Source organism: Halichoeres trimaculatus, unplaced genomic scaffold (genome assembly GCF_033239565.1).
Source record: "Halichoeres trimaculatus isolate MK-OKI-2021-1 unplaced genomic scaffold, fHalTri1.1 fHalTri1_scaffold_21, whole genome shotgun sequence".
Lineage (NCBI taxonomy): Eukaryota > Metazoa > Chordata > Actinopteri > Labriformes > Labridae > Halichoeres > Halichoeres trimaculatus.
Genome location: NW_027437199.1, coordinates 1,077,187 through 1,099,724, shown reverse-complemented (window position 1 = coordinate 1,099,724; position 22,538 = coordinate 1,077,187). Strand labels below are relative to the sequence as shown.

At 40.0% G+C, this 22,538-nt stretch overlaps 1 protein-coding gene across 3 annotated transcripts in view; it reads left to right on the top strand.

Annotated features, from left to right (window-relative positions):
• Positions 1 to 22,538, top strand: part of usp6nl (USP6 N-terminal like) — a 93,685-nt gene that overhangs the window by 23,995 nt on the left and 47,152 nt on the right. The window contains exon 1 of one of the 3 annotated variants that reach the window (XM_074698460.1): positions 6,426 to 6,654. The exons of 1 other annotated variant lie outside the window; for it this stretch is intronic. In XM_074698460.1, coding sequence (XP_074554561.1) covers positions 6,627 to 6,654 — 28 coding nt within the window. In that variant the 5' untranslated portion in view covers positions 6,426 to 6,626. Of the gene's footprint in view, positions 1 to 6,425; positions 6,655 to 15,322; positions 16,211 to 22,538 lie in introns of those variants that run through there. One more of the 3 variants, XM_074698457.1, reaches the window with a different exon arrangement.

Here is a 22,538-nt window from a genome sequence, read left to right as displayed (position 1 = left end):
AGCTGCTGGGCAGGTTGTCCAAACCACGGCGCTTTGATCAGGTTTTCTGGCCGTGTTACCCAGCTCCGAGTGGATCCTGGTGTGGCTTTAACTCTCTTTATTCCTCATATTTGAGCAAAGGAAGCGCAGAGCGTGAGTCGGTATTCTCTGAGAGCAGGCAGAGATAAGGAAAGGAGAGCAAACACCGTTATAAAGCCATAAAATAAAACTGTTTGACTTTCATATCAGCTTTATTCGATGCTTACGTCTCTTTTTCCCAGCAGCTTTGGTGAAATGTGCTTTAAATCCCTGCAGCGATCTTAAATATTTAAACTGGTGAATTTATTTAAAGTGGATTCACTCCAGAAAGAGTGTGAACTCAGCTGAATTCCTCCAAAGGGCTGAGGTGCAAAAACAAAGATGGAGAAAGAACAGAAGCAGTATTGCAGAAAGAAGACCTGAAGTGACGCTTCACCGCACTCTATTTCAGCACCATCCAAATTATGCTCAGTATTTTTCAAAACCATCAATACTGAAAATAATTCATTGGACACTGTGAGAGATGCAGCCTCAAACTGTTTTATAATCAGTTTATTTGATTTCTCTCGGTAGAATTTTATTTTTTCTGAGTGAAACCTCAAAAACAGATAAAACAGATTTAAATGTTGATTTTTTAAAAGCTCAATCGTGGCTTATAGCTTTTTATTGTTGTTAAAGGATGAATATGCAGGATTTTCTTAAAAAAATAAAATGTGTGCAGATGGATTCATGTAACTGCCAATGTGCCAAATTAATACACATGTCTATTATGTAGCAAGGCAATGGCAAACAACCAAATAATGACGAGTCGAGCAACATTATAAGATAATCAACATATGTTGTCAAAAGAAAATATTTTTTCCAAAATTTTTCAATTTTTTATGGAATTTCAATATTTTTTGAAACTTTTGCAAATTTTTAAAATTAGATAAAAAAGATATTTTTTATTTACAAATTCTTATAATTTCAATATTTTTTGAGTTTTTTTTTTCAAATTATTGAAATTCAAAATAAATAAATAAATATATTTGGAAATTCTTATAATGTCAGAAGTTTTTTTCAAATTATTATTATCATTTTTAATTAAAGTATTTTTTGAAACTTTTTCAAATTATTGAAATTTAGATAAATATTTTTTTATTTACAAATTCTTATAATTTCAATATTTTTAAAGTTTTTTCTTCAAATAATTGAAATTTAGATAAATAAATATTTTTTTTTTGCAAATTCTTACCGTTTCAATATTTTTTGAATTTTTTTTCAAATTATTGAAATTCAAAATAAATGAATACATATTTTTTAATTGCAAATTCTTATAATGTCACAAGCTTTTTTCAAATTATTTTTTATTTTTATTTTTTATTTTTTGCTATTTTTTTAATTCCAAAAAAAATAATTTTTTAATTCTAAACTTTTTTAGAATAAAATTCCTTTTTAAATTTTTCATTTTTTTAAATTTCATTTTTTGGTAAATTTTTTGCAAATTTATGACTTTGTAAAATATTTTGGTTTTTTTTTATATATCACTTAAGACTTCACATGTACAATTTTATAAAATAAAAAAAACCTCTCCTTTAGATAATTATTTCCTAAAATAAAATATTGATATAATTTTATACACTTTACATCCTTTATTGCAAAGATAAAGTAGAATTTCTGGCTCCTGATTGACTTTATTCCAGGTGAGCTGAGGAAAAATGGCTCCTATAAAAGTATCGGTCGCAGACTCCAGCTCAAGTGGACACATCAGGAACTGCACCCTTTTTTACACTTTAGCATTGGCCGATTTTTTAATTCCAGTAGTTCCTCCTTGTATTTTATGAGTTGAATCATCTTTAGTCTGGTTAAATAAAAAGTTCAGTTGTCTGTTATCAGGAATCTGATGAACAAAGTTCCCTAAACATGAGGATCAGGTTTTAAAGATCGACTCATCAAACGTCTGTAACCTCCCAGTGACGTCAGCAGCAGCTGTCGTACAGTAAACCACCAACCAGGCAGAAACACACACACACACACACACACACACACACTCATACACACACACACACACACACCGGTGACAAACACCCCGCCGCCCGTCAACCTGTGATAGATGACGCACCTTATCGACCCGTGTCAAGTGGGACACACCTGATCGACTGTGTGATGTATGAATTCATGTGTGTGTGTGTGTGTGTGTGTGTGTGTGTGTGTGTGTGTGTGTGTGTGTGTGTGTGTGTGGAGGAGATTGAGATAGCCAGGGTGAGCGCAGAGCATTCTGGGTAATCTCCGACTCCCACGTCTGTGCCGCAGTCGTAGATCTTCAGCTGTCATCCTCTGCGTGCGTCAAACCTCCTCTTCCTCCTCTTCCTCCTCTTCCTCCTGCTCTCTGCTGCTTTACTCCACCAGCTGTTTATTTTACTGCCGCCTTGTAAACAGCACACACACATTCATACATGAACACACACACATGCACACACACATTGTTTGCTGAGCTCCCTCTGCAGGAGCTCCTGAATGTCCCACCTTTGTGTCGGTGTTTACAGCGCGGCGGGTCGCTCAGGCCTGGGAGAGGTCAGCGCCGAGCCGGGTCGTGGAGTCAGTCAGACCCGGTTTCTGCTCCTCTGATTTATACGCTTTGGTGGAACAGGGGATGAACTTAAGAGCGTTGAGCTCTCTGTTGATTTTTATTTTCTAACTTTGGAAGAAGAAAAACACAGATTTGAGTTGAACTTCTTGTTTATTTACTCCGTTCATTTCATCGATCAGTCTGAACTCATGCCTCAGCACATTTCAACAACTTGAAGCCGATCATTTGGTCGATGAACTCTCACTTGGTTTCACTCTCCTTAGAGCACGTATTGACTTTTATAGTTGGAATTAAAAAGCCATTTCTGGACTTAGAAAACCACCCATGATTGAGAAGCTGGGGCTGATTCCTTTACAACCTTTTTACTCCAAACTGGGAGGTTGTACAGTCCTATTTCCATTCCTTACGTAAGGAAACTCCAAGTCTTCTCCTGACTGACATAATCTGAGATTATTAAAAGTTAAAGCGTGGTTTCGTTTAGGTTGGAGAGGCAGGAGCCTTGATATTCAATAGGATGAGCATCACTAAAGGTCTTTGCACACTGAGTCCTTTTTTTGGGATTTTTGGGGGTCTTCATTCATCATCTATCATCATCATCCCTCATCGGCCGAAATGTGTAGAGAAAATATGTCAAAAAATGTAAAAAAGTGATGTTAAAAGTAGCCTACAGCGTCTCTCAATAGTCAAACTACCCAGGAAACGAGCTAGGCGGATGCAAAAAAAACCATAGCCTGTATACAGAGTGGACAGAGTGGCTCTGCTATTTACCATTGTACGGTTTTGAAGCCAAAGTTCCTCCGTCTCAGGCGCCGCCATTGGCAGCCAGAGTCTGTGCAGTAGAGACTGTGAGGGATTCTGGGAAAGTCTGATCACTTCCTGACTCTACCTCCTGACATATTTTACAATCCCGAAAAAAATGCCCAAGAACGTCAGCTGTCAATCATCGTTAAACGTTTTGTAAAACCTTGTTTTAACTTCTTATAACTAATGAAAATGAAACTTTTCAGAAAGAAGAGGACTTGGATACAAGACAGCCAAATGATATCTTCAAATCACCACAACAATCAGACGTGAGAAACATTTCTACCAGTTGTATTAATTTATTAAAGTTTGACCACAGCCCATCTGGAATGACTGGGGAGATGGATTTTTGACCTATACTGCAGCCAGCCACCAGGGGGAGCAGTTTTTGCATTTGTTTTACAGTCGATTGTGCAAACATGATTGTATTTATGTCTTAAGGTGCGTAAGTTTCCAACACCAAAAAAAACAAAACAGACTCAGTTAGCTAAGACTTATGGAGGCAGTATGGTACCGTGGGGGCGGAGCTTTAACCATCCTTGCCCCAACTTCCAGGAGCGTTCTCCCTCCAAACAACTCACTTGCCTCATCTAGACATCAACTCAGAACCTAAGTCTTCAACACATGACTTCAACTCCCTCCTTTTCCTAACTTACACTTTAGCTTTAGCTATCTGATTAGCATCAGCGTTCGCACATTGCAAACCTGGGTATCAATATCAGTATCAGAATTGAAATCAGTATTGAATTTGGTATCAGGACTCAAAGAGTAGGACTGCTTCATGAAAAAGGAAGCTGATGGAATTAGTCTATTAGTTTTAGCACAAATGATGCTGTTTTTCCCATAAACTGTGTATAGAGTGGACAGCGTGGCTCCACTGTTTATTATTGCACAGTTTTGAAGCCGAAATACCGCCGTCTCAGGCGCAGACGTTGTAGCAGTTTGGAGCCAGATTCTGCGCAGTAGAGACTGTGAGGGATTCTGGGAGAATCTGAGTGAAGCTGGGTGACAAAAATATATACCTCCCGACACATTTTACAATCCCAGAAAAAAATACATGAGAACGTCAGCTGTCAATCATCGTTTTTAACCTCTTTTTTAACCTCAACAAAACTTTTCAGAAAAAAGAGGACTTGGATACAAGACAGCCAAATGATATCTTCAAATCACCACAACAATCAGACGTGAGAAACATTTCTACCAGGTGTATTCATTTTTTAAAGTTTGACCACAGCCCATCTGGAATGACTGGAGAGATGGATTTTTTGACCTGTACTGCAGCCAGCCACCGGGGGGAGCAGTTTTTCTGGCGACCTCAAGATAACGTCCATTTTTACAGTCTATGATGAAAACATGATTGTATTTATGTTTTAACGTGTGTACGTTTCAGACCGGAAAAAAAAACAGGCTCGGTGAGCAAAGACTTTTAGACCCAGTATGGTACCGTGGGGGCGGAGCTTTAACCATCCTAGCCATCAACATATGACTTTCACTCCCTCCTTTTCCTGTCTCTCACTTTATGTTGAGCTTCTTTGATTATTTAGAAAGTGCTGAATAAGTCCTTTCAATCATAATCAATGCTTTTATCCATTGGTAACAGATTCGATCAGATTAGCAGCAGTGTTGGCACATAGCAAAGCCCGGGTATCAGTATCAGAGTTGAAATCAGTATTAAATTTGGTGTCAGGACTTTAAAAGTAGGCTTGGATACGTGTTACTTGAATGCTCGCTATTTATTCCAAACAAACAGCCTAGATACGTTAAGATAAGTGGAGAACTGAAGCATTTTGTGTATTCACAGCTCAGATTGTAAAGTAGGACCTTGTAGCTGTGGTTCGGATAGGTGTTTGTGTACATGTGTGATGCCTGACTGATCAGGCCTTGATGTTTGGTTCATCAGATCAAATTTCTCAGACTCGACTTTCAACATGATGAGGAAACCAGGATCATTTGTCCCACTTCAGAGGAGGCAGGCTTCATAATAACAAGGACATTTTTATGGGTGTTTAAAGAAGGAAGTTGACGTTTGATAGCCATCAGTAATACTCGCTAGGCATGCCACCATGAAGGCAACGTGCCATTTGGAAAGACGCCTGTGTTTGGAGCTGTCCAATGAGCTGTGAGGAACAGAAATCTTCATCAAGTCACTTTTGGAGGTCAACACGAAACAGGAAAGAGGGGAGTTCAGGGATGCAGCAAAGTACCCCAAGCATACTTGGCATGTTTCACCCTTCAGGTCAAGACACATCAGTGATCCTCCAGATAATTTATGCACATTTTAGATTGGCTGCTCCTCTTTTTACTGATTTACATGAGGATTCAGCAAAAACATGGAATCATTTGAGGAGATGCAAAAACAATCCATGTGGCTGCAGAGAGGTAATAAAACTTGTCTCTCGCCACATAAGTTCACCACTTATGAGTCATGAAACCCGTGTTTTCACATCATGGTTTGTTTTTATGAAGCGTTGCAGAACCAAAGACAAACCACACATAAAAATGCAACAAATTAAAGTTAACCATCGTGGCTCAGAGCGGAGGAAACACATCTCCTCGTCTTGTTTATGATCATTCACAAACAACTTGATTTGATCCCATAAATCACATCAGTTTGGATTCAACAATCAGCCTTTATATCAGAAGCTTTGAAGAGAAAAACTTTTAATAATCCACGATTAGAGGCAGGGACGTGAATAATCCAGGACAGGTGGTGTTGGAACATTTCATGTAACCAGCCTTGAAGGACAGTGGAACTTTTCCCGGACTCTCATTGGTCAAAGATCTGCACACTTCAAACAGGAAATGACACGGAGGGCAAACAGGAAGTGTGAGGCAGAGAGCTAATGTTTTTCTTTCCCGTCCTGTTCCCATTCCCTCGCTCGCTGTGGCACCGAGCCAGGCCTGGAGAGGAAGGAGGGAGGAAAGGAGGGAGGAAAGGGAGTGAGAGAGTCAGAGGGAGGAGGGCATTCTGGGGAATCCCTCCTCCTCCTCCCCCTGAGGCTGCAGCCAGAGACATTAAACTCTCCTCAGCTCAACTTCTCAAAGTGCTGACTCAAAACTCTGCGCTGGATTGTCTTTATGGAGCGCTGGACGTGCAGGAGGGGTGAAGCTCAGATCAGTTGTTTCAGAGACGACAGTTAGTGACGGACGTCTGGAGTTTCAGAGCTGGAAAAGAAGAAACTTTTAGTCTCTGTGCACTGGACCTCAATCAGCTGGTGGGAAAGATGTTTCCGATGGGATGATGTTGCTACGGGTCTATCAGAAACGTGAGTAAGAAACTGAAGTCATACTTTAACAAGGGGCACCTGTAATGTTGGGAGTCATTCATCTCTTTAAATCATCTTTGAATTCAGCTTCTGTCATGTTTCCACTGCAAAAAGTTCACCCAGCGACCAGGAACCTGAAGAAGGACTCAGTATTCCAAGCACAGAGATACAAATCCCAAAGAAAGTGATGAGGCAGTACTTGATAGTGGAAATTGTTAAGTTGGGTTGAGATGTAAGAATGTTGTGAATTCAGTTACGAAACTTTGCAACCCTCACTGACCAGCCTCAGAACCAACACTCAGGGAACAAATCAATGATTGTTTTTTTTAACTGATAGATGCTTAAAACATGCATTCAACCAGACAATCAAGATTTATTTATAACATTAAAGTTAAAAAAAACAGAGGCATTTGAGCACAAATAAACTACAAGGGGTTCCTAGTATTTTTTTCTTCTTGCTAGTTGTATACTAGCTAAAAGTCACTCAGACAGCCATGCAATTTTTTTTTAACCCATCAAGCAAAGCATTTATAGACATAACTTGGTGCTAAAGTTAGCATGCTAGTTTTTGTATACTAGCTAAAAGTCACTCAGACAGTCATGCTAAAATATGTTTTTTCTTTTTTCTTTTTATTTTTTGTAACCTATCAGGCCTAGCATATTTAAACATTACTTAGTGCTAAAGTGCTAGTTTCTAGTTTTAATGCTAGTTTTTGCATACTAGCTAAAAGTCACTTAGACAGTGATTCTAAAGTACTTTTTTTTTCTTTTTCTTTTTTTTTGTATTTACCAATAAATTATAGCATATTTAAGCAAAAGTAGTTGCTAAAGTTAGCATTCTATTTTTTTTTTGGATACTTGCTTAAAGTCACTTGGACAGTGATTATAAAGTACTTTTTTTGTTTTTTGTTTTGATTTATTTTGTTTTGTTTTATTTACCAATAAAGCATAGCATATTTAAGCACAAGTAGTGGCTAAAGTTAGCATGCTAGTTTTTATGCTTGCTAAAAGTCTCTTGGACAGTTATGCAAATAAAAAATTGTAGATTTTTGTTAATGTTTTGTTGTTGTTGTTTTTACCAATTAAGCATAGCATATTCAAACTGTAGTAAATACTAAAGTTAGCATGCTAGTTTTGCATACTAGCTAAAAGTCACTTGTACAATGATTCTAAAGTACATTGGGTTTTTTTGTTGTTGTTTTTTTATTCATGTGTTAATTATTTACCAATTAAGCATAGCATACCTAAATAGTTTTAAATACTAAAGTTAGCATTCTAGTTTTAGCTTACTTACTTGGACAGCCATGCTCAAGTATTTTTTTTTTTATTGTTATGTTTTTTGTTTTAATTTTTTATTTTGTTGTTGTTGTTTTGTTTTTATTTACCAATTAAGCATATCATACCGAAACAATAGTAAATACTGAAGTTAGCATGCTAGTTTAGGTATACTAGCTAAAAGTCACTTGGACAGTCATGCTAAAATCAATTAGTTGTTGTTGTTGTGATGTTTTTGTTTTATTTACTTATTTATTTTTACCAATTAAGCATAGCATATTTAAGACCTAGTCAATGCTTAGATACCAGTTTTCATGTTAGCACGGTAGCTTTTGCTGGATAGCTTGTTATCATGGTAGATTTTCAATAATGACTTGTTAGCATAGTAGTTTGCTACCTTGGCCCTGGCAGCAAATAACAGGTGAGGTTCACGACACATATTTGTCCACTATTGTCCTCAGTCAAAGCCCCAAAAAACTTAACTTTGAATTTGTTAACTTCTTTTTTTTGCAAAGTTTAACCGTCATGACTGTCTTTTACACACACCTCACCTCAAGCTTCACGTCGTCTTTTTTTAATCTCAGAGTACCTGAGTGTTTCCACTGAGTTCATTTCAGGTGTGAGCTAAATGAAGCGACAGCCTGCACCTGTTAAAACGTGGACAGTTGTTTGTGCTTGTACCGTCCCCGTGTGTTTTGTGTCATCGGCATTCAGCAGCAGGACTCTGAGTGCCACCACGCACCGAGCCACAGCAGGCAGCATTAATCAATGCACCCAGCAATCAGCACCTCGCCTAATTCAATCACCCCTCAGCAGAAAACCACCATTAGGACAACACAGCAATGTGTGTTCACTGCGCCGTTATGTCTCTATGATTTGTTTGTGTGTTTCTGTGTGTGTGTGTGTGTGTGTGTGAGTCTCTGCCAGCAGAAACAAACCACTTCAGAGGGAGAAAGGGAGTGAAGAGGGAGCAGAAACAGAGAGTTATGGAGAGGAGTGTGTGTCAAATTGGTGTCGCCACTTTCTCGCAGAGCGCAAGAGAGACACGAGTTCAGACCAGGGCACAGAGATGACAGAGGAGTGTGTGTTTGATTTTCTGTGGAGGCAGTTGAAGTTGTACATACATAAAAAAACGTTCTCAGTTTGTTTCCTGACAGGCAGAAAAGATTAATATTCACTGTGTGGTGATGGAGACAGCTCTCTGCTGAGAAATGGAGACAATCAGGACGTTTGTGTTTCAGACTGGAGACACTTTCTGTCTTCTTTCCAAAGCAGTCGTGCTCTTCTTTCTTGGTTAATATTTCACGTGTACGTCTACATATGACATTTAAAATCTAGAAAAAAGTTTGATTCCATGTAGAGCAACAATTTCAACACATCGAATATGTCTTTCGTGCAGGGAAAAGACAGCAGGACCCAGACTTGACCCCTGAGGAACTCCGCAGCAGTTAGCAGATGAAGTAGATGAGCAAAATGTGACTTTCTAACCATGCAGCCTGGGAATAGTAGCTCACATTTATTGGCTGCTGCTTTTGGAGAAATCTTTGAAATGTGAGGGCTTACGACACCCTGCAGAGACACGTCTGTAATCGATTCTACTTCCTCAAATCAGAGAATCTTAGCTTCTCTTTTCCGTGTCTTCAAGTTAAGGAAGGCAATCTTGAACCTTCCTCTCCAGCACTGACAGCGTCTCCTTTCTCAGACGGGCGCTTATCGAACCTGTAGATTGAGGAGACAAAGCATCAGCCGCTCACTCAGGCCCACAGTACCTGTCTCCTCTCCGTCAGGTGGGTGTTACCGGGAACTCAGGGAGGGGGTATTGATCGGCTGTTAGTGGGAGACCTTCTGTATGACAGGACCTTTTGGTGACTCCATCAATATCCTCCTGTTTCACTACGACTGTGCTGCAGTGATGGCAGGTCGATTCATATCCCTGCAGCTCTCTCCTAAACCCTCACGTCTCTCAGCTTTCTTACTCTTTCCTTTACAGGTTTAAAACGTTTCAAAGACTACAAGTCCTGACCCTGCTGCCTTCAGTCTGAGCCAGGGGTCTGCAACCTTTACTTTAGCCCCAGCTCACCTGGATTGAAGTCATTCAGGAGCCACAAAATCTACTTTATCTTCCCAATAAAAATAATGAAGTATTTAAAATTGAAGGTATAGTAAGATTCTAGTGAAAACATATTTCAACAAAAAGTTTTTTGAATTTGTTGATTTGTATATGTGATGTTTTTTTTAAATGCATTTCCCATACAGAAATAAAATTTAAAAAAAGTTGTAGAAATTGGCAAAAAGTTGCCAAAATTTAAAAGAAGAAAATTTACAAAACACTTTTTAACCTTAGAAACTATATTTTTTATGTTTTTTCATTTTTAATAAGTTTCCAATAAATAAGTAAAATTTTAAAAAATTGCAAAAATTTAAAATAAAATATTGGCAAAAATCTTTTTAATATTTAAAATTTTTATACATGTGATGTTTTTTCATTTTTGATATATTTTCAATAAATATATATAATAAAAAATGCCAAAAATTTTAAATAAAAAAAATTCCAAAAATATTTTTCATCTTAAAAAATTGTACCTGTAATGTTTTTTTTCATTTTCAATAAATTTCCAATAAATTAATTAAAATTTAAAAAATGCAAAAAAAAAAAATGCGATATTAAAAATAAAAATGTCAAAAAGGAGTTTTTAATTCTAAAAATGTGTAAAAATAATAATTTTAACTTTATAGACATGCAAAGGTTAAGTAGCATTGTAAAAAGTTGCAAAATAAGAAAAATGAAATAAATACTCTTTCAAATTTTACAATTAAAAAAACATAATTTGAAATATAATAAATTAAACAAAAATTATTTTTTTCAAATAATTTGAATTTGATATAAAATATTGATAATTTTGCTAAACTCATCATTGCTTTTTTGTTTGCTAATGTCTTGCCACATATCAAGCATGTATATTAATCCAGCACGTTGTCAGTTAAATGAATCCATCCACACAGAATTAAAATCTGTATTTTCTTCCAGATGAGTCTTTTTGTAGATGTAGTTATCTTCCCAGGGCTGTAAAACTTGAGGTTGGCCACAGGTGCATGGAAAGTTGGTGGGCTGTTGATGTTGTCAGTATCTTTAATCATCAATACTCTCTGTAAAAAATATCAATTCTTTATTTTAACAATATTTTTTTACAGCTACAAGGAGCCACTGCAGAGGAGTCAAGAGCCGCAGGTTGAAGACCGTTGGTCTAAGAAATATGGATGTAGCTGCAGCTGGTGTTGGACTGCAGAGGATAATAACGTTGTTAATTTACTGGATGCACTGTAGCTGTTTGGTTTGCTGTACTCACAGAAAATTGGATTATGTTGGTAAAAGGCTAATAATTTACCTCCGTGTGTCGGGGTCACGGCTTCATGGCAACAGAGGATCTGAGACATAGCAACAGCAGACGCAGGCTTGACTCAGTCCGGCAGTGCTCGCTCTAATTGGACCTTTTTGACTCATTGCTGGAGTATCGACATCGACCGACACACACGCACACACACACAGGATCCATCACAAAGGCACATTCATGTTTCAGCGCAGAGAGAACATGTGTCGTTAGAGGCTGGAAACACGCGTGTTCATGATGCAGTTCAAACAAAAAGCATGTTTTATGGCGACTGGCGTGGGGTGAATAACGAGCCTGCTGCTGTGTCCTTGAGCATGAGCAGGGTGTGTGTGTTTGTGAGCACATGTATGTACTGTACCACTGATCTAAGTGTGTGTGTGTGTGTGCAGTGTGGTCATGTGTCACTGCTTAAGGTTGCTTCATCATCTGACCGACACAGAGACACTGTACAGGGACGTTACTCACCGCCGGGGCTGCTGGGAAAAACAGTTTCGATCCAAAGTTAGAGAAGAAGAAGCTGTGAGAGTATTTGTTTTAATAAGCTGTCGATCTGATTTTCTTAACATCACTGAGCTTTTAGAAAAGCATGTTATTCTGGTTTTAAGTGGATTACTTTTTCCTTGTTGTCGTTGATCAAATTAAGCATCAGAAGAATAAAATTAAAACCTCTCGTTAGACGTAAACAGAAGCAAAACCCCGTAAGCTCTCTGTCAGACTCAACCCTCTGAGAGCCTGTGCTGCTTAAAGTCATATTTAATATTAAAAAGTTGAGCTGATTAATTCTGCATTGGAGAAAAAGGGTTTTTCATCATGTCAGACTTTAATAAAACCACGGTTGGATGAACTGAGAAACCTCCAGCTGAGGTAAAGAAACGACCGTGTGCGGGAGCCATCAGTAATTTGAGGTATAAATGGATTTATTACGACATCGTGATGCAGTTAGATGCTCTAACAGGGAGGAGACGCTGTATGTGGACTGATTAGAGATGAAATAATGGATGAGGGGGAGTAAACAAGGCAGACGAGGAGGAGGGAGCCAAGAGGAGCAGAGGGTTATCGAGTATTATGATGATGTTTGTGCGGTACTTAGACTTATTGGATGATCCAGAAAATGTCAAGCGGGTTGCTAGAAACGCCCCGTGTATGAGTCAGTCTGGACCACAAACATCCGAGGGATAAGGGTTTGGTGTAAAGAAGTAACTTTAATTATATGAGGCTTAAATTTTCTGCCGATTGAACCTCCTGAAGTGGATATAACCAACTCAGAAATCAAGCTAAATGATGAGCACAGGAAGAAGAAACTGCTGCTGTTTGTCTTCTGGATGTCTGAGAAAGTAAATCTTTTAAAGGTACAGACAGAATTTTGTCTGTCGTACCGATGTGAAAAAATATACTGATACAGCAATATATCACAATACTTTAATCTTTTAACACAGATATTTCAACTCTTACTATCCATATTTTTGATTAGCTGAGTTGGAAGTATAATACAGCTTCTGCACTTCCACTGCTGTAGATGGCGCCAAAGAGCTACTACCGTGTATGTTGCCAACAAGGGGAAACCATAGACTGTATAAAACACAAACTTAGCTTCCGTGACGTCGCCTGTCTGTTCCTGACACCGCAAAATGAAGTAAATACGCGGACACAACCATATTTGATGTGACACCAGTTGCGAGTTTCCCTTCAAACAGCTACAGGGAAGTCACATGACCTGAGCTGTGTCTCTGATTGGACAATCAAACGATCCTAGTAACTTCTAAACCACAGAGTTAGAAAGAAATTCACTCACCGTACAGTGTGTGCTGATAGTGGAATCAGCGTTTTAGACCCAAGACGTTTTTTGAACCAGGCTGTTTTTAACGCCGTTAAAGTCTGTTTTTTTGGCTGGGTGTGTACGTGACTTCTGGTCTTTCTGCAGCCAGACTCAAGCAGATTTAGCACTTTTGCATGGCTTCATTTTTACTGACTGGATGTTGCCCCTTGGGGCAAAAAACAGCTTGGGTCTAAAAGGCTGATTTGACCATCAGCACACACTGTACTGTAAGTGTTTTTTTTTCTAAGTCGGTGGTTTAGAAATTAAAGGGTCGTTTGGTTGTCCAATCAGAGATACAGCTCAGGTCACGTGACCAACGGGGGCCCTGTAGCTGTTCAAAGAAAAACTCACAATGGACGTCATATGAAATGTGGCTGCGTCTACGGTTTAGCTTCATTTCAAGTGTCAGGAACAGATGGGTGACGTTGTGGAGGCTACGTCGATGCTTTATAGTCTATGGTTGCCAGTGGATTGTATAATAAGTATCACCTCTAAGTCCATTTAAAATATTTAATTTCTAAACTTGATAATGAGTAGTCCGTCCGCCATAGACATCAATGATTTCCTTGGTTCTTTTAATTTCGGGTAATACTATTTTGATTTACATCTGCATTCTCATTATTTTTTCTTACTTAAGGCAAGGCAAGTTTATTTCTATAGCACATTTCAGCATGGCAATTCAAAGTGCTTTGCAGGCAGAACAAATTATAGAAAACAATTAAATTCAATTAAAAAGGAGATTAATTAAAAAGATACAATGAATCAATAAAATAAATTAAAAAGATTTTAAAACAGATTTTTAAAACAGTTTTTAAGATAAAATTTGCAGTGCAGAATTAAAAACAAGATATTAAAATGAATTGTTAAAATGCTGTGTAGAATATTGCAATATATCAAAATATTGTGATATTGTGATATGTCGTGATACTATCGTAATTTGGCCCAAGTATCGTGATGTCACATCGAGTGGTTTTTACCGATACTCACCCATAGGACCGAGTACCAATTCACATAAAATCAAACGGCACCATGTTTTGGTACCTGAACGCATCCTTGTGACTTTGAGGTAGGGCTGCACGATTATCGCAATCGCAATCGCAATCGCAATCGCAATGTCAGCACATGCAATTACGTAATCGCAAAAGAGGTTATCGCAATCGCAATCGCAATGTCAGTACATGCAATTCAGATTTTTCTCCATGATAACCAAGCAAGTCAGTAGACTCATCATGACACAACTTTTTTTATTAAATCGCAAGCACAATCGCAATCGCAATATTGTCCACCTAATCGCAAATCGCACCTTTTCCCCAAATCGTGCAGCCCTACTTTGAGGTAGTGGAAGAGTAGGAGATTTTCCTACTGGACATGAACACAGCATTTAAAGTTTATATATTGAGGAATAAAAATGTTACATTGAAAACTTCGAGATTTTTATTGATAAATTAATATTTATTATCACATAATCACACCCAAAAGTGCCGGAAATTGATACCACTGATTACTGATACTGATTGCACCTGTACCGTATCATCTCAAAGGTGAAAGCTTTCCCTAGTGTTTATAGAGTCAGTGTGTGTAGGATACAGTAAAGATTAGAAACATGATGAAAAGCAGGCCCAAAGATGAGTATGGAAAACACTGCAGGACCTAGATTTGATCCCTGAGGTACTCCACTGGGTTTAACCATAGATTGTAAAGTGTTTCCTTTGCAGCATGATACACAGTCAAAAAGAGATAAACTGAGCAGAGTTAATTATCTTAATTATGTCACTTATACTTGAAAACATGAAATAAAACCTTTGCAAAGTTACAGAATAATACAGAAGCAAGCTGTGCACTGTGATGTCTAACTTTGTATTCAGTGCATCACTGCAACAACTCAAACTGTGAGTAAGAGTCCAGAGGAAGAGGAGAAGTTTTCTCTTATAAACTCAGTTAAAAACACCTCAGCACAGGAAACGGATCAGCTGAGGGGGTGAAGGTTGTGACCACCACGATCTGAAATCTGAAGGCGCCATCGCTACTGATGCTGCTGGGAACAAATCATCTCACACACATTTCTTACCCCCCATTACATCTCAGCTCGTGTTCCCAGCTCCACGGTCGGCGCTCACCAGAAATAAAAGGGGGAGGGTGACTGAGGCGGGGAGCGACACAATGAGAAGAGGAGGAGGAGGAGGAGGGAGAGGAAGGAGTGAGTGAGTGAGTTAGAGGGAGCGCTCATTAATAAGAATTTAGAGGATGTGAGGAGAAGACAGCGAGCGCAGGAGACGGCGAGCGCAGGAGACGGCGAGCGCAGGAGACGGCGAGCGCAGGAGACGGCGAGCGCAGGACTGCAGGAGGAGAGGGCGACAGGAGGAGATGGATGAGAGGAGAAAGGAGGGTCAGAGGAGGATATGAGAGAGTTGGAGTGTTGAGGAGCATCATCACATCACCGGCAAACTGAGCACGTACCGATCAGCGGCGTCCAGGTGTTTCCTCTCGCCGGAGGAGCAGGAGTAGACGGGAAAAGAGGAGGAAGATTGCTTTGTTCTGCTCCTCTGCCTCTTCTTCATCTGACCGCGAAACGAGGAGTGAGAGGAGTGTGTGCATGTGTGTGTGTGTGAGAGCGCTCCAGCTGAGCCACACACCCCTAACATCACACGGCAGATGAACACAGGCAGTTGGCAGAGTCGGCGCTGCCAGCAAACATCCTCAGATACTTTCAGGAGCTGCCAGAGCTGGAGCGGAGGCAGGTCTTTAACCCGGCTGGATATGAAAAGGGAGATTTAAAGAAAACCTGTTTTTAAAGTCCAGAGGAGACCGACAAAGTTGGGTCCCTGCTGTCCTCGGAGATGCCAAAATCCAGATTCATGGATGCCAGGAGCTACGATGTGGATTAAGAGGATGAGTCCTGAGGAAGGAGCCAGGGAGGGATGAGTCTGAGGGGGGTAGGAGGGCAAACATGGGCTGCCCCTGCCCTGCGGCGAGTCCGGCTGCCTCTACCTCCACCTTCCCGTGACCATGCAGGTCCTACAGATCGTCAAGGAGCTGGTGTCGCCGTCCAGACGCAGAGCAGGGACCAGATTTGGAGGTTTGTGCACGGAGCATTCGTCACTTTCTGTCCTGTGATAACTGAGACCAAAGTCTGTCGATGTGAGTCTGAGGAGAGGCTGTTAGATTCACCAAGACGTGAGAAAAGAGCCAAGACCGAAAGTTGTTAGTCTGTTAGACTCGGATTGAAAGCTGCTCTGATTGGCCGTCAGGTGCTGCTCATCAACCTGTCACGTCTCCAGCAGACAAGTCTCTGAGCGATCTGGTCCACTGCAGGGTCCAGGTTTGGTTGGTTTTTACTCTGCATGGTTGATTTTAAAACTCTGGAAATATTTAACGACTCAGTGATTTGAAAGAGTCATATAGCAGGAAGAGCTCCTCATTGCCATACCTGGGAAGTAGATTTCAGTCAATCGATTGTCTTAGTTCACCACCAATTGCTCGTCCAGTTGAAGTATCGCTGCTTCTTTAAGGGTTTAGATTAATTGAAAGTCGTTCCATTATTTTAAAGACCGAGACAGACCTGTACTATCGTTTAGGACGAGATCAGGACAAGTGTAGCTCGTTGAGGTTCCTTGGAAGTCAACCGAAACCTTGAGATTGGAAGACTTGTTTAAGTACGTCTTAGTTCTCACCTGTAGCGTCCTTGTTCGTGTCCTTTCTGTGGTCCAAGGCTTTTCCACGGAGTCGATCTCACAAGCGTAGCTGCATCTTCGAGGAAAGACAGTCCAAGTTTGTTCTTCCAGGTTTCGGAATCTGTAGCCGGGGATCAGGTCACCAAGGCCTCCATCTTTGACCTTTGCCCAACCAAGGGCGAGGCTTTGGTTTCCCTCCAGCCAGGATGAACTGGTTCCTGTTATTTCTCATCATATGGGTCTTTGGGCACTTTGTCTGGCCCCACACCCAGGACCAGTTTGCCTTGGGAGATCCTACCATTGGCGAATGCCCCCGAAAACATAGCTCGTAGGATCCTTGAGGCACTCAAACCCTTCCACCATGATAAGGAGGCGGTAGATGCCCGGATGCCTCTCTGGGGAGGTGGTTCGGGCATGTTTAGCTGGAAGGAGACTGGAGGTAGACCCAGGAAACAGTGGAGAGGTTATATCTCTTAACTGACCTGGGAATACTTTGGTATCTGGTGAAAGTGGTCGGGGACAGGGCCCACTGGTCAGCTCTGATGGCACTGCGCCTGTGGTTGAGGACATGATGTTTCTGAATCCTCAAAGTGAAGAGCTGTCCAATCACGTCCCAGACAAAAGCGAGTCTGTCCTTTCCTGAGTGGTCGCTCAGTGAGACACCAGCTGCCTGCCAACGAGGGAAAAGATCTGAATCAGTTCAGGAGCGGAGATTACAGCCCACACTTCAGGTCGAAAGGTTTCTGGGATGCTGGAGTCGACAAGTGGGAGAAATAAAAAGATTACTCCAGAGGAAAGTTGAAACGTAGCTGCGGGGCATGAAGCCTCATGAGTCTGAACTGTGACACACACACACAGGAACAAATGACACACACATGATCACAGGAAATTTGAGTTTCCCCAAAACACAAAACACTTTGTCACTCTAAGATTAAGCTGCTTTAATGAGAAAGGTCATTATTTTGTCCTCATGGTGATAGTCAGTGAAGTTAAACTTCCTGTTGTCTCTGCGTTGGTCTGAATAAGACGGACGTTCCCCTCAGAGCAGCTCCTGTAATAGCTCTGCTGCTCTGGGACACGACTCCGACGTACGGATCCGTCTGTGTCCTGCCGCCGCTGCATTCCTCTGGTGTGCCATGAATAATGAAACAAAGCGCCCGGGGTAATAGAAAGCTCCGTGACCCCTGACCCCACCTCGTCTTCCTCCTGTGATTGGATCAGGGTTTGTGTGATTGCCCTGATTCATGTCCACTGTTGCAAAACGAGTTTTTATTGTGGCTCCCGGGAGTTTGTGACGGCTCGTCTCTCGCTGTAGGAGGAAACCGCAGCTTGTTGACTTCTTGCTTCAGCTCTTTTCAAATAAAAGAGAAACCTCTGGTTTCCTCAGGGAGTGATTTGCATAAATTTAACGAGGAGTTGATGGGCAGGTAAATTGGTGCTTCTTGTACGTTTCTCCTAAAATGTCTTGTTATGAGGACATTGATGATAATTTATGATAATTTCCTCAGAGAACATCACTCTCTGTCTCAATGCTGAGTCTGTGTGCCTGAGTTTACCTTCACAGGAGACATTTCCAGAGCCACAAAATCCTCTTTATTTTCACAATAAAGACAATATGATGTATAAAATTATATTAATAGTTCATTTAAATAAATAAATATATCGTACATGTGATGTCTTAGTTTATTTTTTTTGCAAATGTGTATATACTTTAAAATATCAAGATATTTAGAAAATTTTAAAAAAGGAATTTTAAAAAAATGCCAATATGTGGGGATTTCAAAAAGATGCAAAATTCCAAAAAGCAAAATATTTGATAAAAAAAAATCTAAAAATATTAAAATTTAATTTAATTTAAATTTTCAAAATTTCAACATTTTCGTAATAATACTTAAATCTAAAAAACATTTCCCCAACAATTTTGGACTTTTTTATGGAATGTTAAAAAGTTGCAAAAATTTAAGAAAAGGAAAATATTTGCGAAAATCTTTGAAAATTTTAAAATTGACTTAAATTTAAATTTTCAAAAGTTTCAACATTTTTAAAATAATGCTTGAATTTTGAAACATTTCATCAACAATTTAATTTTTTTTTTTAAAAGGTAAAAAAGTTTTAAAAATTACCAAAAAGCTAAATATTTGCAAAAATAAAAATGAATTTAATTTGAATTTTAAAAAAATTGAACATTTTTTAAATAATACTTGAATTTTATAACATTTCATCAACTATTTTAGATTTTTTATGCAATGTAAAAAATTTGCAAAAATTCAGAATTAGTTTAAATTCTAAGAAATTGAAATCTTTGCTAAAAATGGAAATTTGAAAAAATTGAAAAATTAAGAAAAATGAAATTTAAAAATTGACCAAAATTAAAAAAAAATCAAATTTCAAAAAGCTTGCCTTAATCTGACAACATAATTGATATTATTTATTAATTCATTTGTTTTGTTGTTTGCTAATGTCTTGCCAAGTATTAAGCATGCATATCGATCCAACACATTGGCAGTCAAATGAATCCATCCACAGATTTGTCTTTTTGTAGATTTAGTTATCAATAGTGATCAATACCCTCTAAAAGAAAAAGAAAAATTCTTTATTTCAATAATATTTTTTTAAAGCTACAAGGAGCCACTGCAGAAGAGTCAAAGGGCCACATGAGGCCCCAGAGCCACAGGTTGAAGACCCTCGCCTTAGACATACACAGCTGTGCTGATAGGCCCATACTCAGAGGTCAAACATGTTTGTTTGGACGCCAAGGTAAAGAAACTGCAGTGACCTTGTCCCTTGTTTGAGCCGCTCAGCTCTCCATTAGTGTCAAAAAGCACATCATCACCAGCGCTCTGAGCAGAAGCCTTTTTGTGAGCGTGTGAAAAGCTGAATTTACTCCACCTGCTCTGAAAGCTTGGAAGGATTCCCTTTTAGAGGCTTTTATCATGTAGATAATGTGCGTTGTCTGCAGCCAGCTGGCTTTGATAACAGCTTTAATTCATCAGCTAACCCCTGCAGAGCGCTCACAGAGGACAAATTAAGCCATCTAAGTGTGTGTTTCCGTTTGCGTTCCACTGGGAAGTCAATATTTCGGGCAGAAATCGCTTTGGTCTTGAATAATTGCTGGTAAATAATAGATGGATCGAGGCGTGGAGGTGTTTTATTCTGCCGAGCGTGGACTGATGGCTCTTTGAGGCTGTGGACAAGGTCAGAAACGTCTTTTATTTCACGCCGGGGGCCGGTGATCAAAGAGTTTAATGTGGCGGCTAAATAACAGCTTAACCTCTGAACTGATACGCAGACGACTCCATGATCATTTTAATGGATTCAGCCCAGAGGTGTCGCAGACTCTCCTGCTCGGTCTGCTGAGGATTTAATAGAAAATGTGGAAATTAATTCATCAGCATTGTGACAGAGATGGAGTTTTTTTTAAGCGCCAATGTCAAATCTATCACGCTGCTTTCAGAGAGAGGGACTGTTATGTCATCTGAATAACTTCATTTTATTCAAGGGGCTTCTTTTATTTGGTGAGGGACTCATGCTGCCTGCAAGAAGACACCATCAACAAGTCAACACCAACTCTAATCACACAGTAAAGCTTCTGTATCCTACAGGTTTTTTGATTTACAGCTTCATAAAACGAGTCTGAATATTTCCAAATGATTACATGCAAACAAAAACAGGCTTTGCATTTCAGTTTAATCCTTTGCATGGCCTTTTGTAGTGGGACAAGTTGCACGATCCTCCTGTGAGCAAAACCCTGAGTTATCGATCCACTATCCTCAATTTTGTGCAAAAAGTTAACGCACTGCAGAGGAAACACCAGGGGATCCCAAACTCTTCAGCCTGTGTCCCCAAAAGTAGCAGTGCCAGAGATTGGGAACCCCTTGCTTTGGAAAACACGACTAAACCAGTTTCTGAAATGAATTTGCTTCCTGTCTTAGGTGGTATTCAGACCTGGACTGTTTGGTCCACTTTAAACAGACCAGGGTTCGTTTCCCACGCTGGTGCGGACTTTTCATGCAGGTGTGAATAGACACAAACGAACCCTGGTGCAGACCAAACAACCGGACCCAGACCCACTTTTTGAGGTGGTCTTGGTCCGCTTCCAAATGAACTCTGGTGCGGTTCGTGGTTCTCTGGTGCAGGTCTGAATACAAACCAAAGTCCATCCAAACTAACTACAGGATACATGCGCCTTTTGGGCCTATAGAGCCACCGTAACTTACCGTCTTTGGTTCATACCTGATCCTCCGTCTTCTGTTTAGCCACGCTGTTGCTAGCATGTCTTTTCTGGTCTGAATACAGCCTTAGACTCTACCTTTTGGTCCCGTTTGCGCAGGTCTACGAGTGCAATTGCTACCCAACCCTGAGGCCCTAAGTTCATGTTTCTATTTTTGGTTTGTGCAATGATTCTTCTTTTGTAAGTGCTGCAATCACTGTTTTGCTTTCCTTTTTTACGTCCCAAAAATGTATATTTACAATGAAGACCTTCACAGTCGCTTTGCAGATGTTTCTGCTCGTGCATCTCTCTCGAAAGATCTTTGACATCTTTGACCTGCCAGGTTCATCTCTCTAGATGCTAATCCCTCACCTAGCCTATCTCCTGCTCTGTCTCAGTAGCTCTCTGAATCCCGTCGTGCTGCCTTTGTGTCGTCCCTGGTCTCCTTTATAAACGCTACCTGCTGTAATGCCTCTAAATTCATGTTGTAGTGATTTATCGATTTAAAAAATGTTACAAGAGGAACGTTTAACACCCCCACTCTGCACTTTGCCTCCAGCTCCACGCTGCAGCTGTGTACGATCTGATGACAAGTGTGTGAAAGTTATTGTGAGGCAGGTGAGTGTGTAATCAGCTCTTAAGGCACAGACACTTAAACAGAGAGAGACTTTGAGAGATTTCTGCTGCTTTATCGACTGGCCGGGAAACGATTCGCACTTTCCATTTGGCTGTGGACTTTATCTGCGTCCATCAGGCCTGCAGAGGAATTCACCTCGGCTCTGCTCTCAGAGCGGATCGATGCAGCCAGATTCAGACACAGCACACACACCTTTACGTATACAAGGGCTCACACTCTCAGGGCTGTGCTGAGCAGGCTGGAAGGTGTGAGGAAACGGGTGAGGAGAAGGGTGAGCAGGTGTTGCTCCTGTGAGTCTCTGAGCTCAGATTCCTGGAGAGTAATTAAGCAGCGTGTGTTTAAAAGAGAAGTGCTGACATTTCAGGCTGTTCACTCTCGCTCCTGTGGCTGCTGAGGATTGCTGGATCAATCGTCAGAGGAAAAATAGTTTGAAAGTGTGGATTCAGAAATATACGTATGCAGCTTCTGCCAGTGTGTCTCTAAATATCTCTGTTCACACGTTAAACTGTGCGAAGTGTCGGATCATTCACACCATGAAGTCAAACTTGTCAAACTTTTCACATCTGACTGCAACACTCTCTCTTCTCCACCCAGCTCCTCCTTTGACGCTGTGTCTGATTAGAGCAGGATTTTATTTATTCTCGCTGATGCTCACTCTGTTCTGTACCACTGAAGTTTTTTGCTGCTGCTCTCCCTGCATTTGCTTTTCATGTTTATACTTGAAAAAGAAATTACTTTTGCTCTCTCTTCCTTGACTTTGCATGTTTGAAAGAAAAGAGAGGTGTGCTCACCCTGCCATGACTTTACATACTTAAAAAAAGAAATTAGGTGTGCTCTCCCTGCATTGGATTTAAATGTATGCAAATAAGAAAGATGGGGAGTGTGC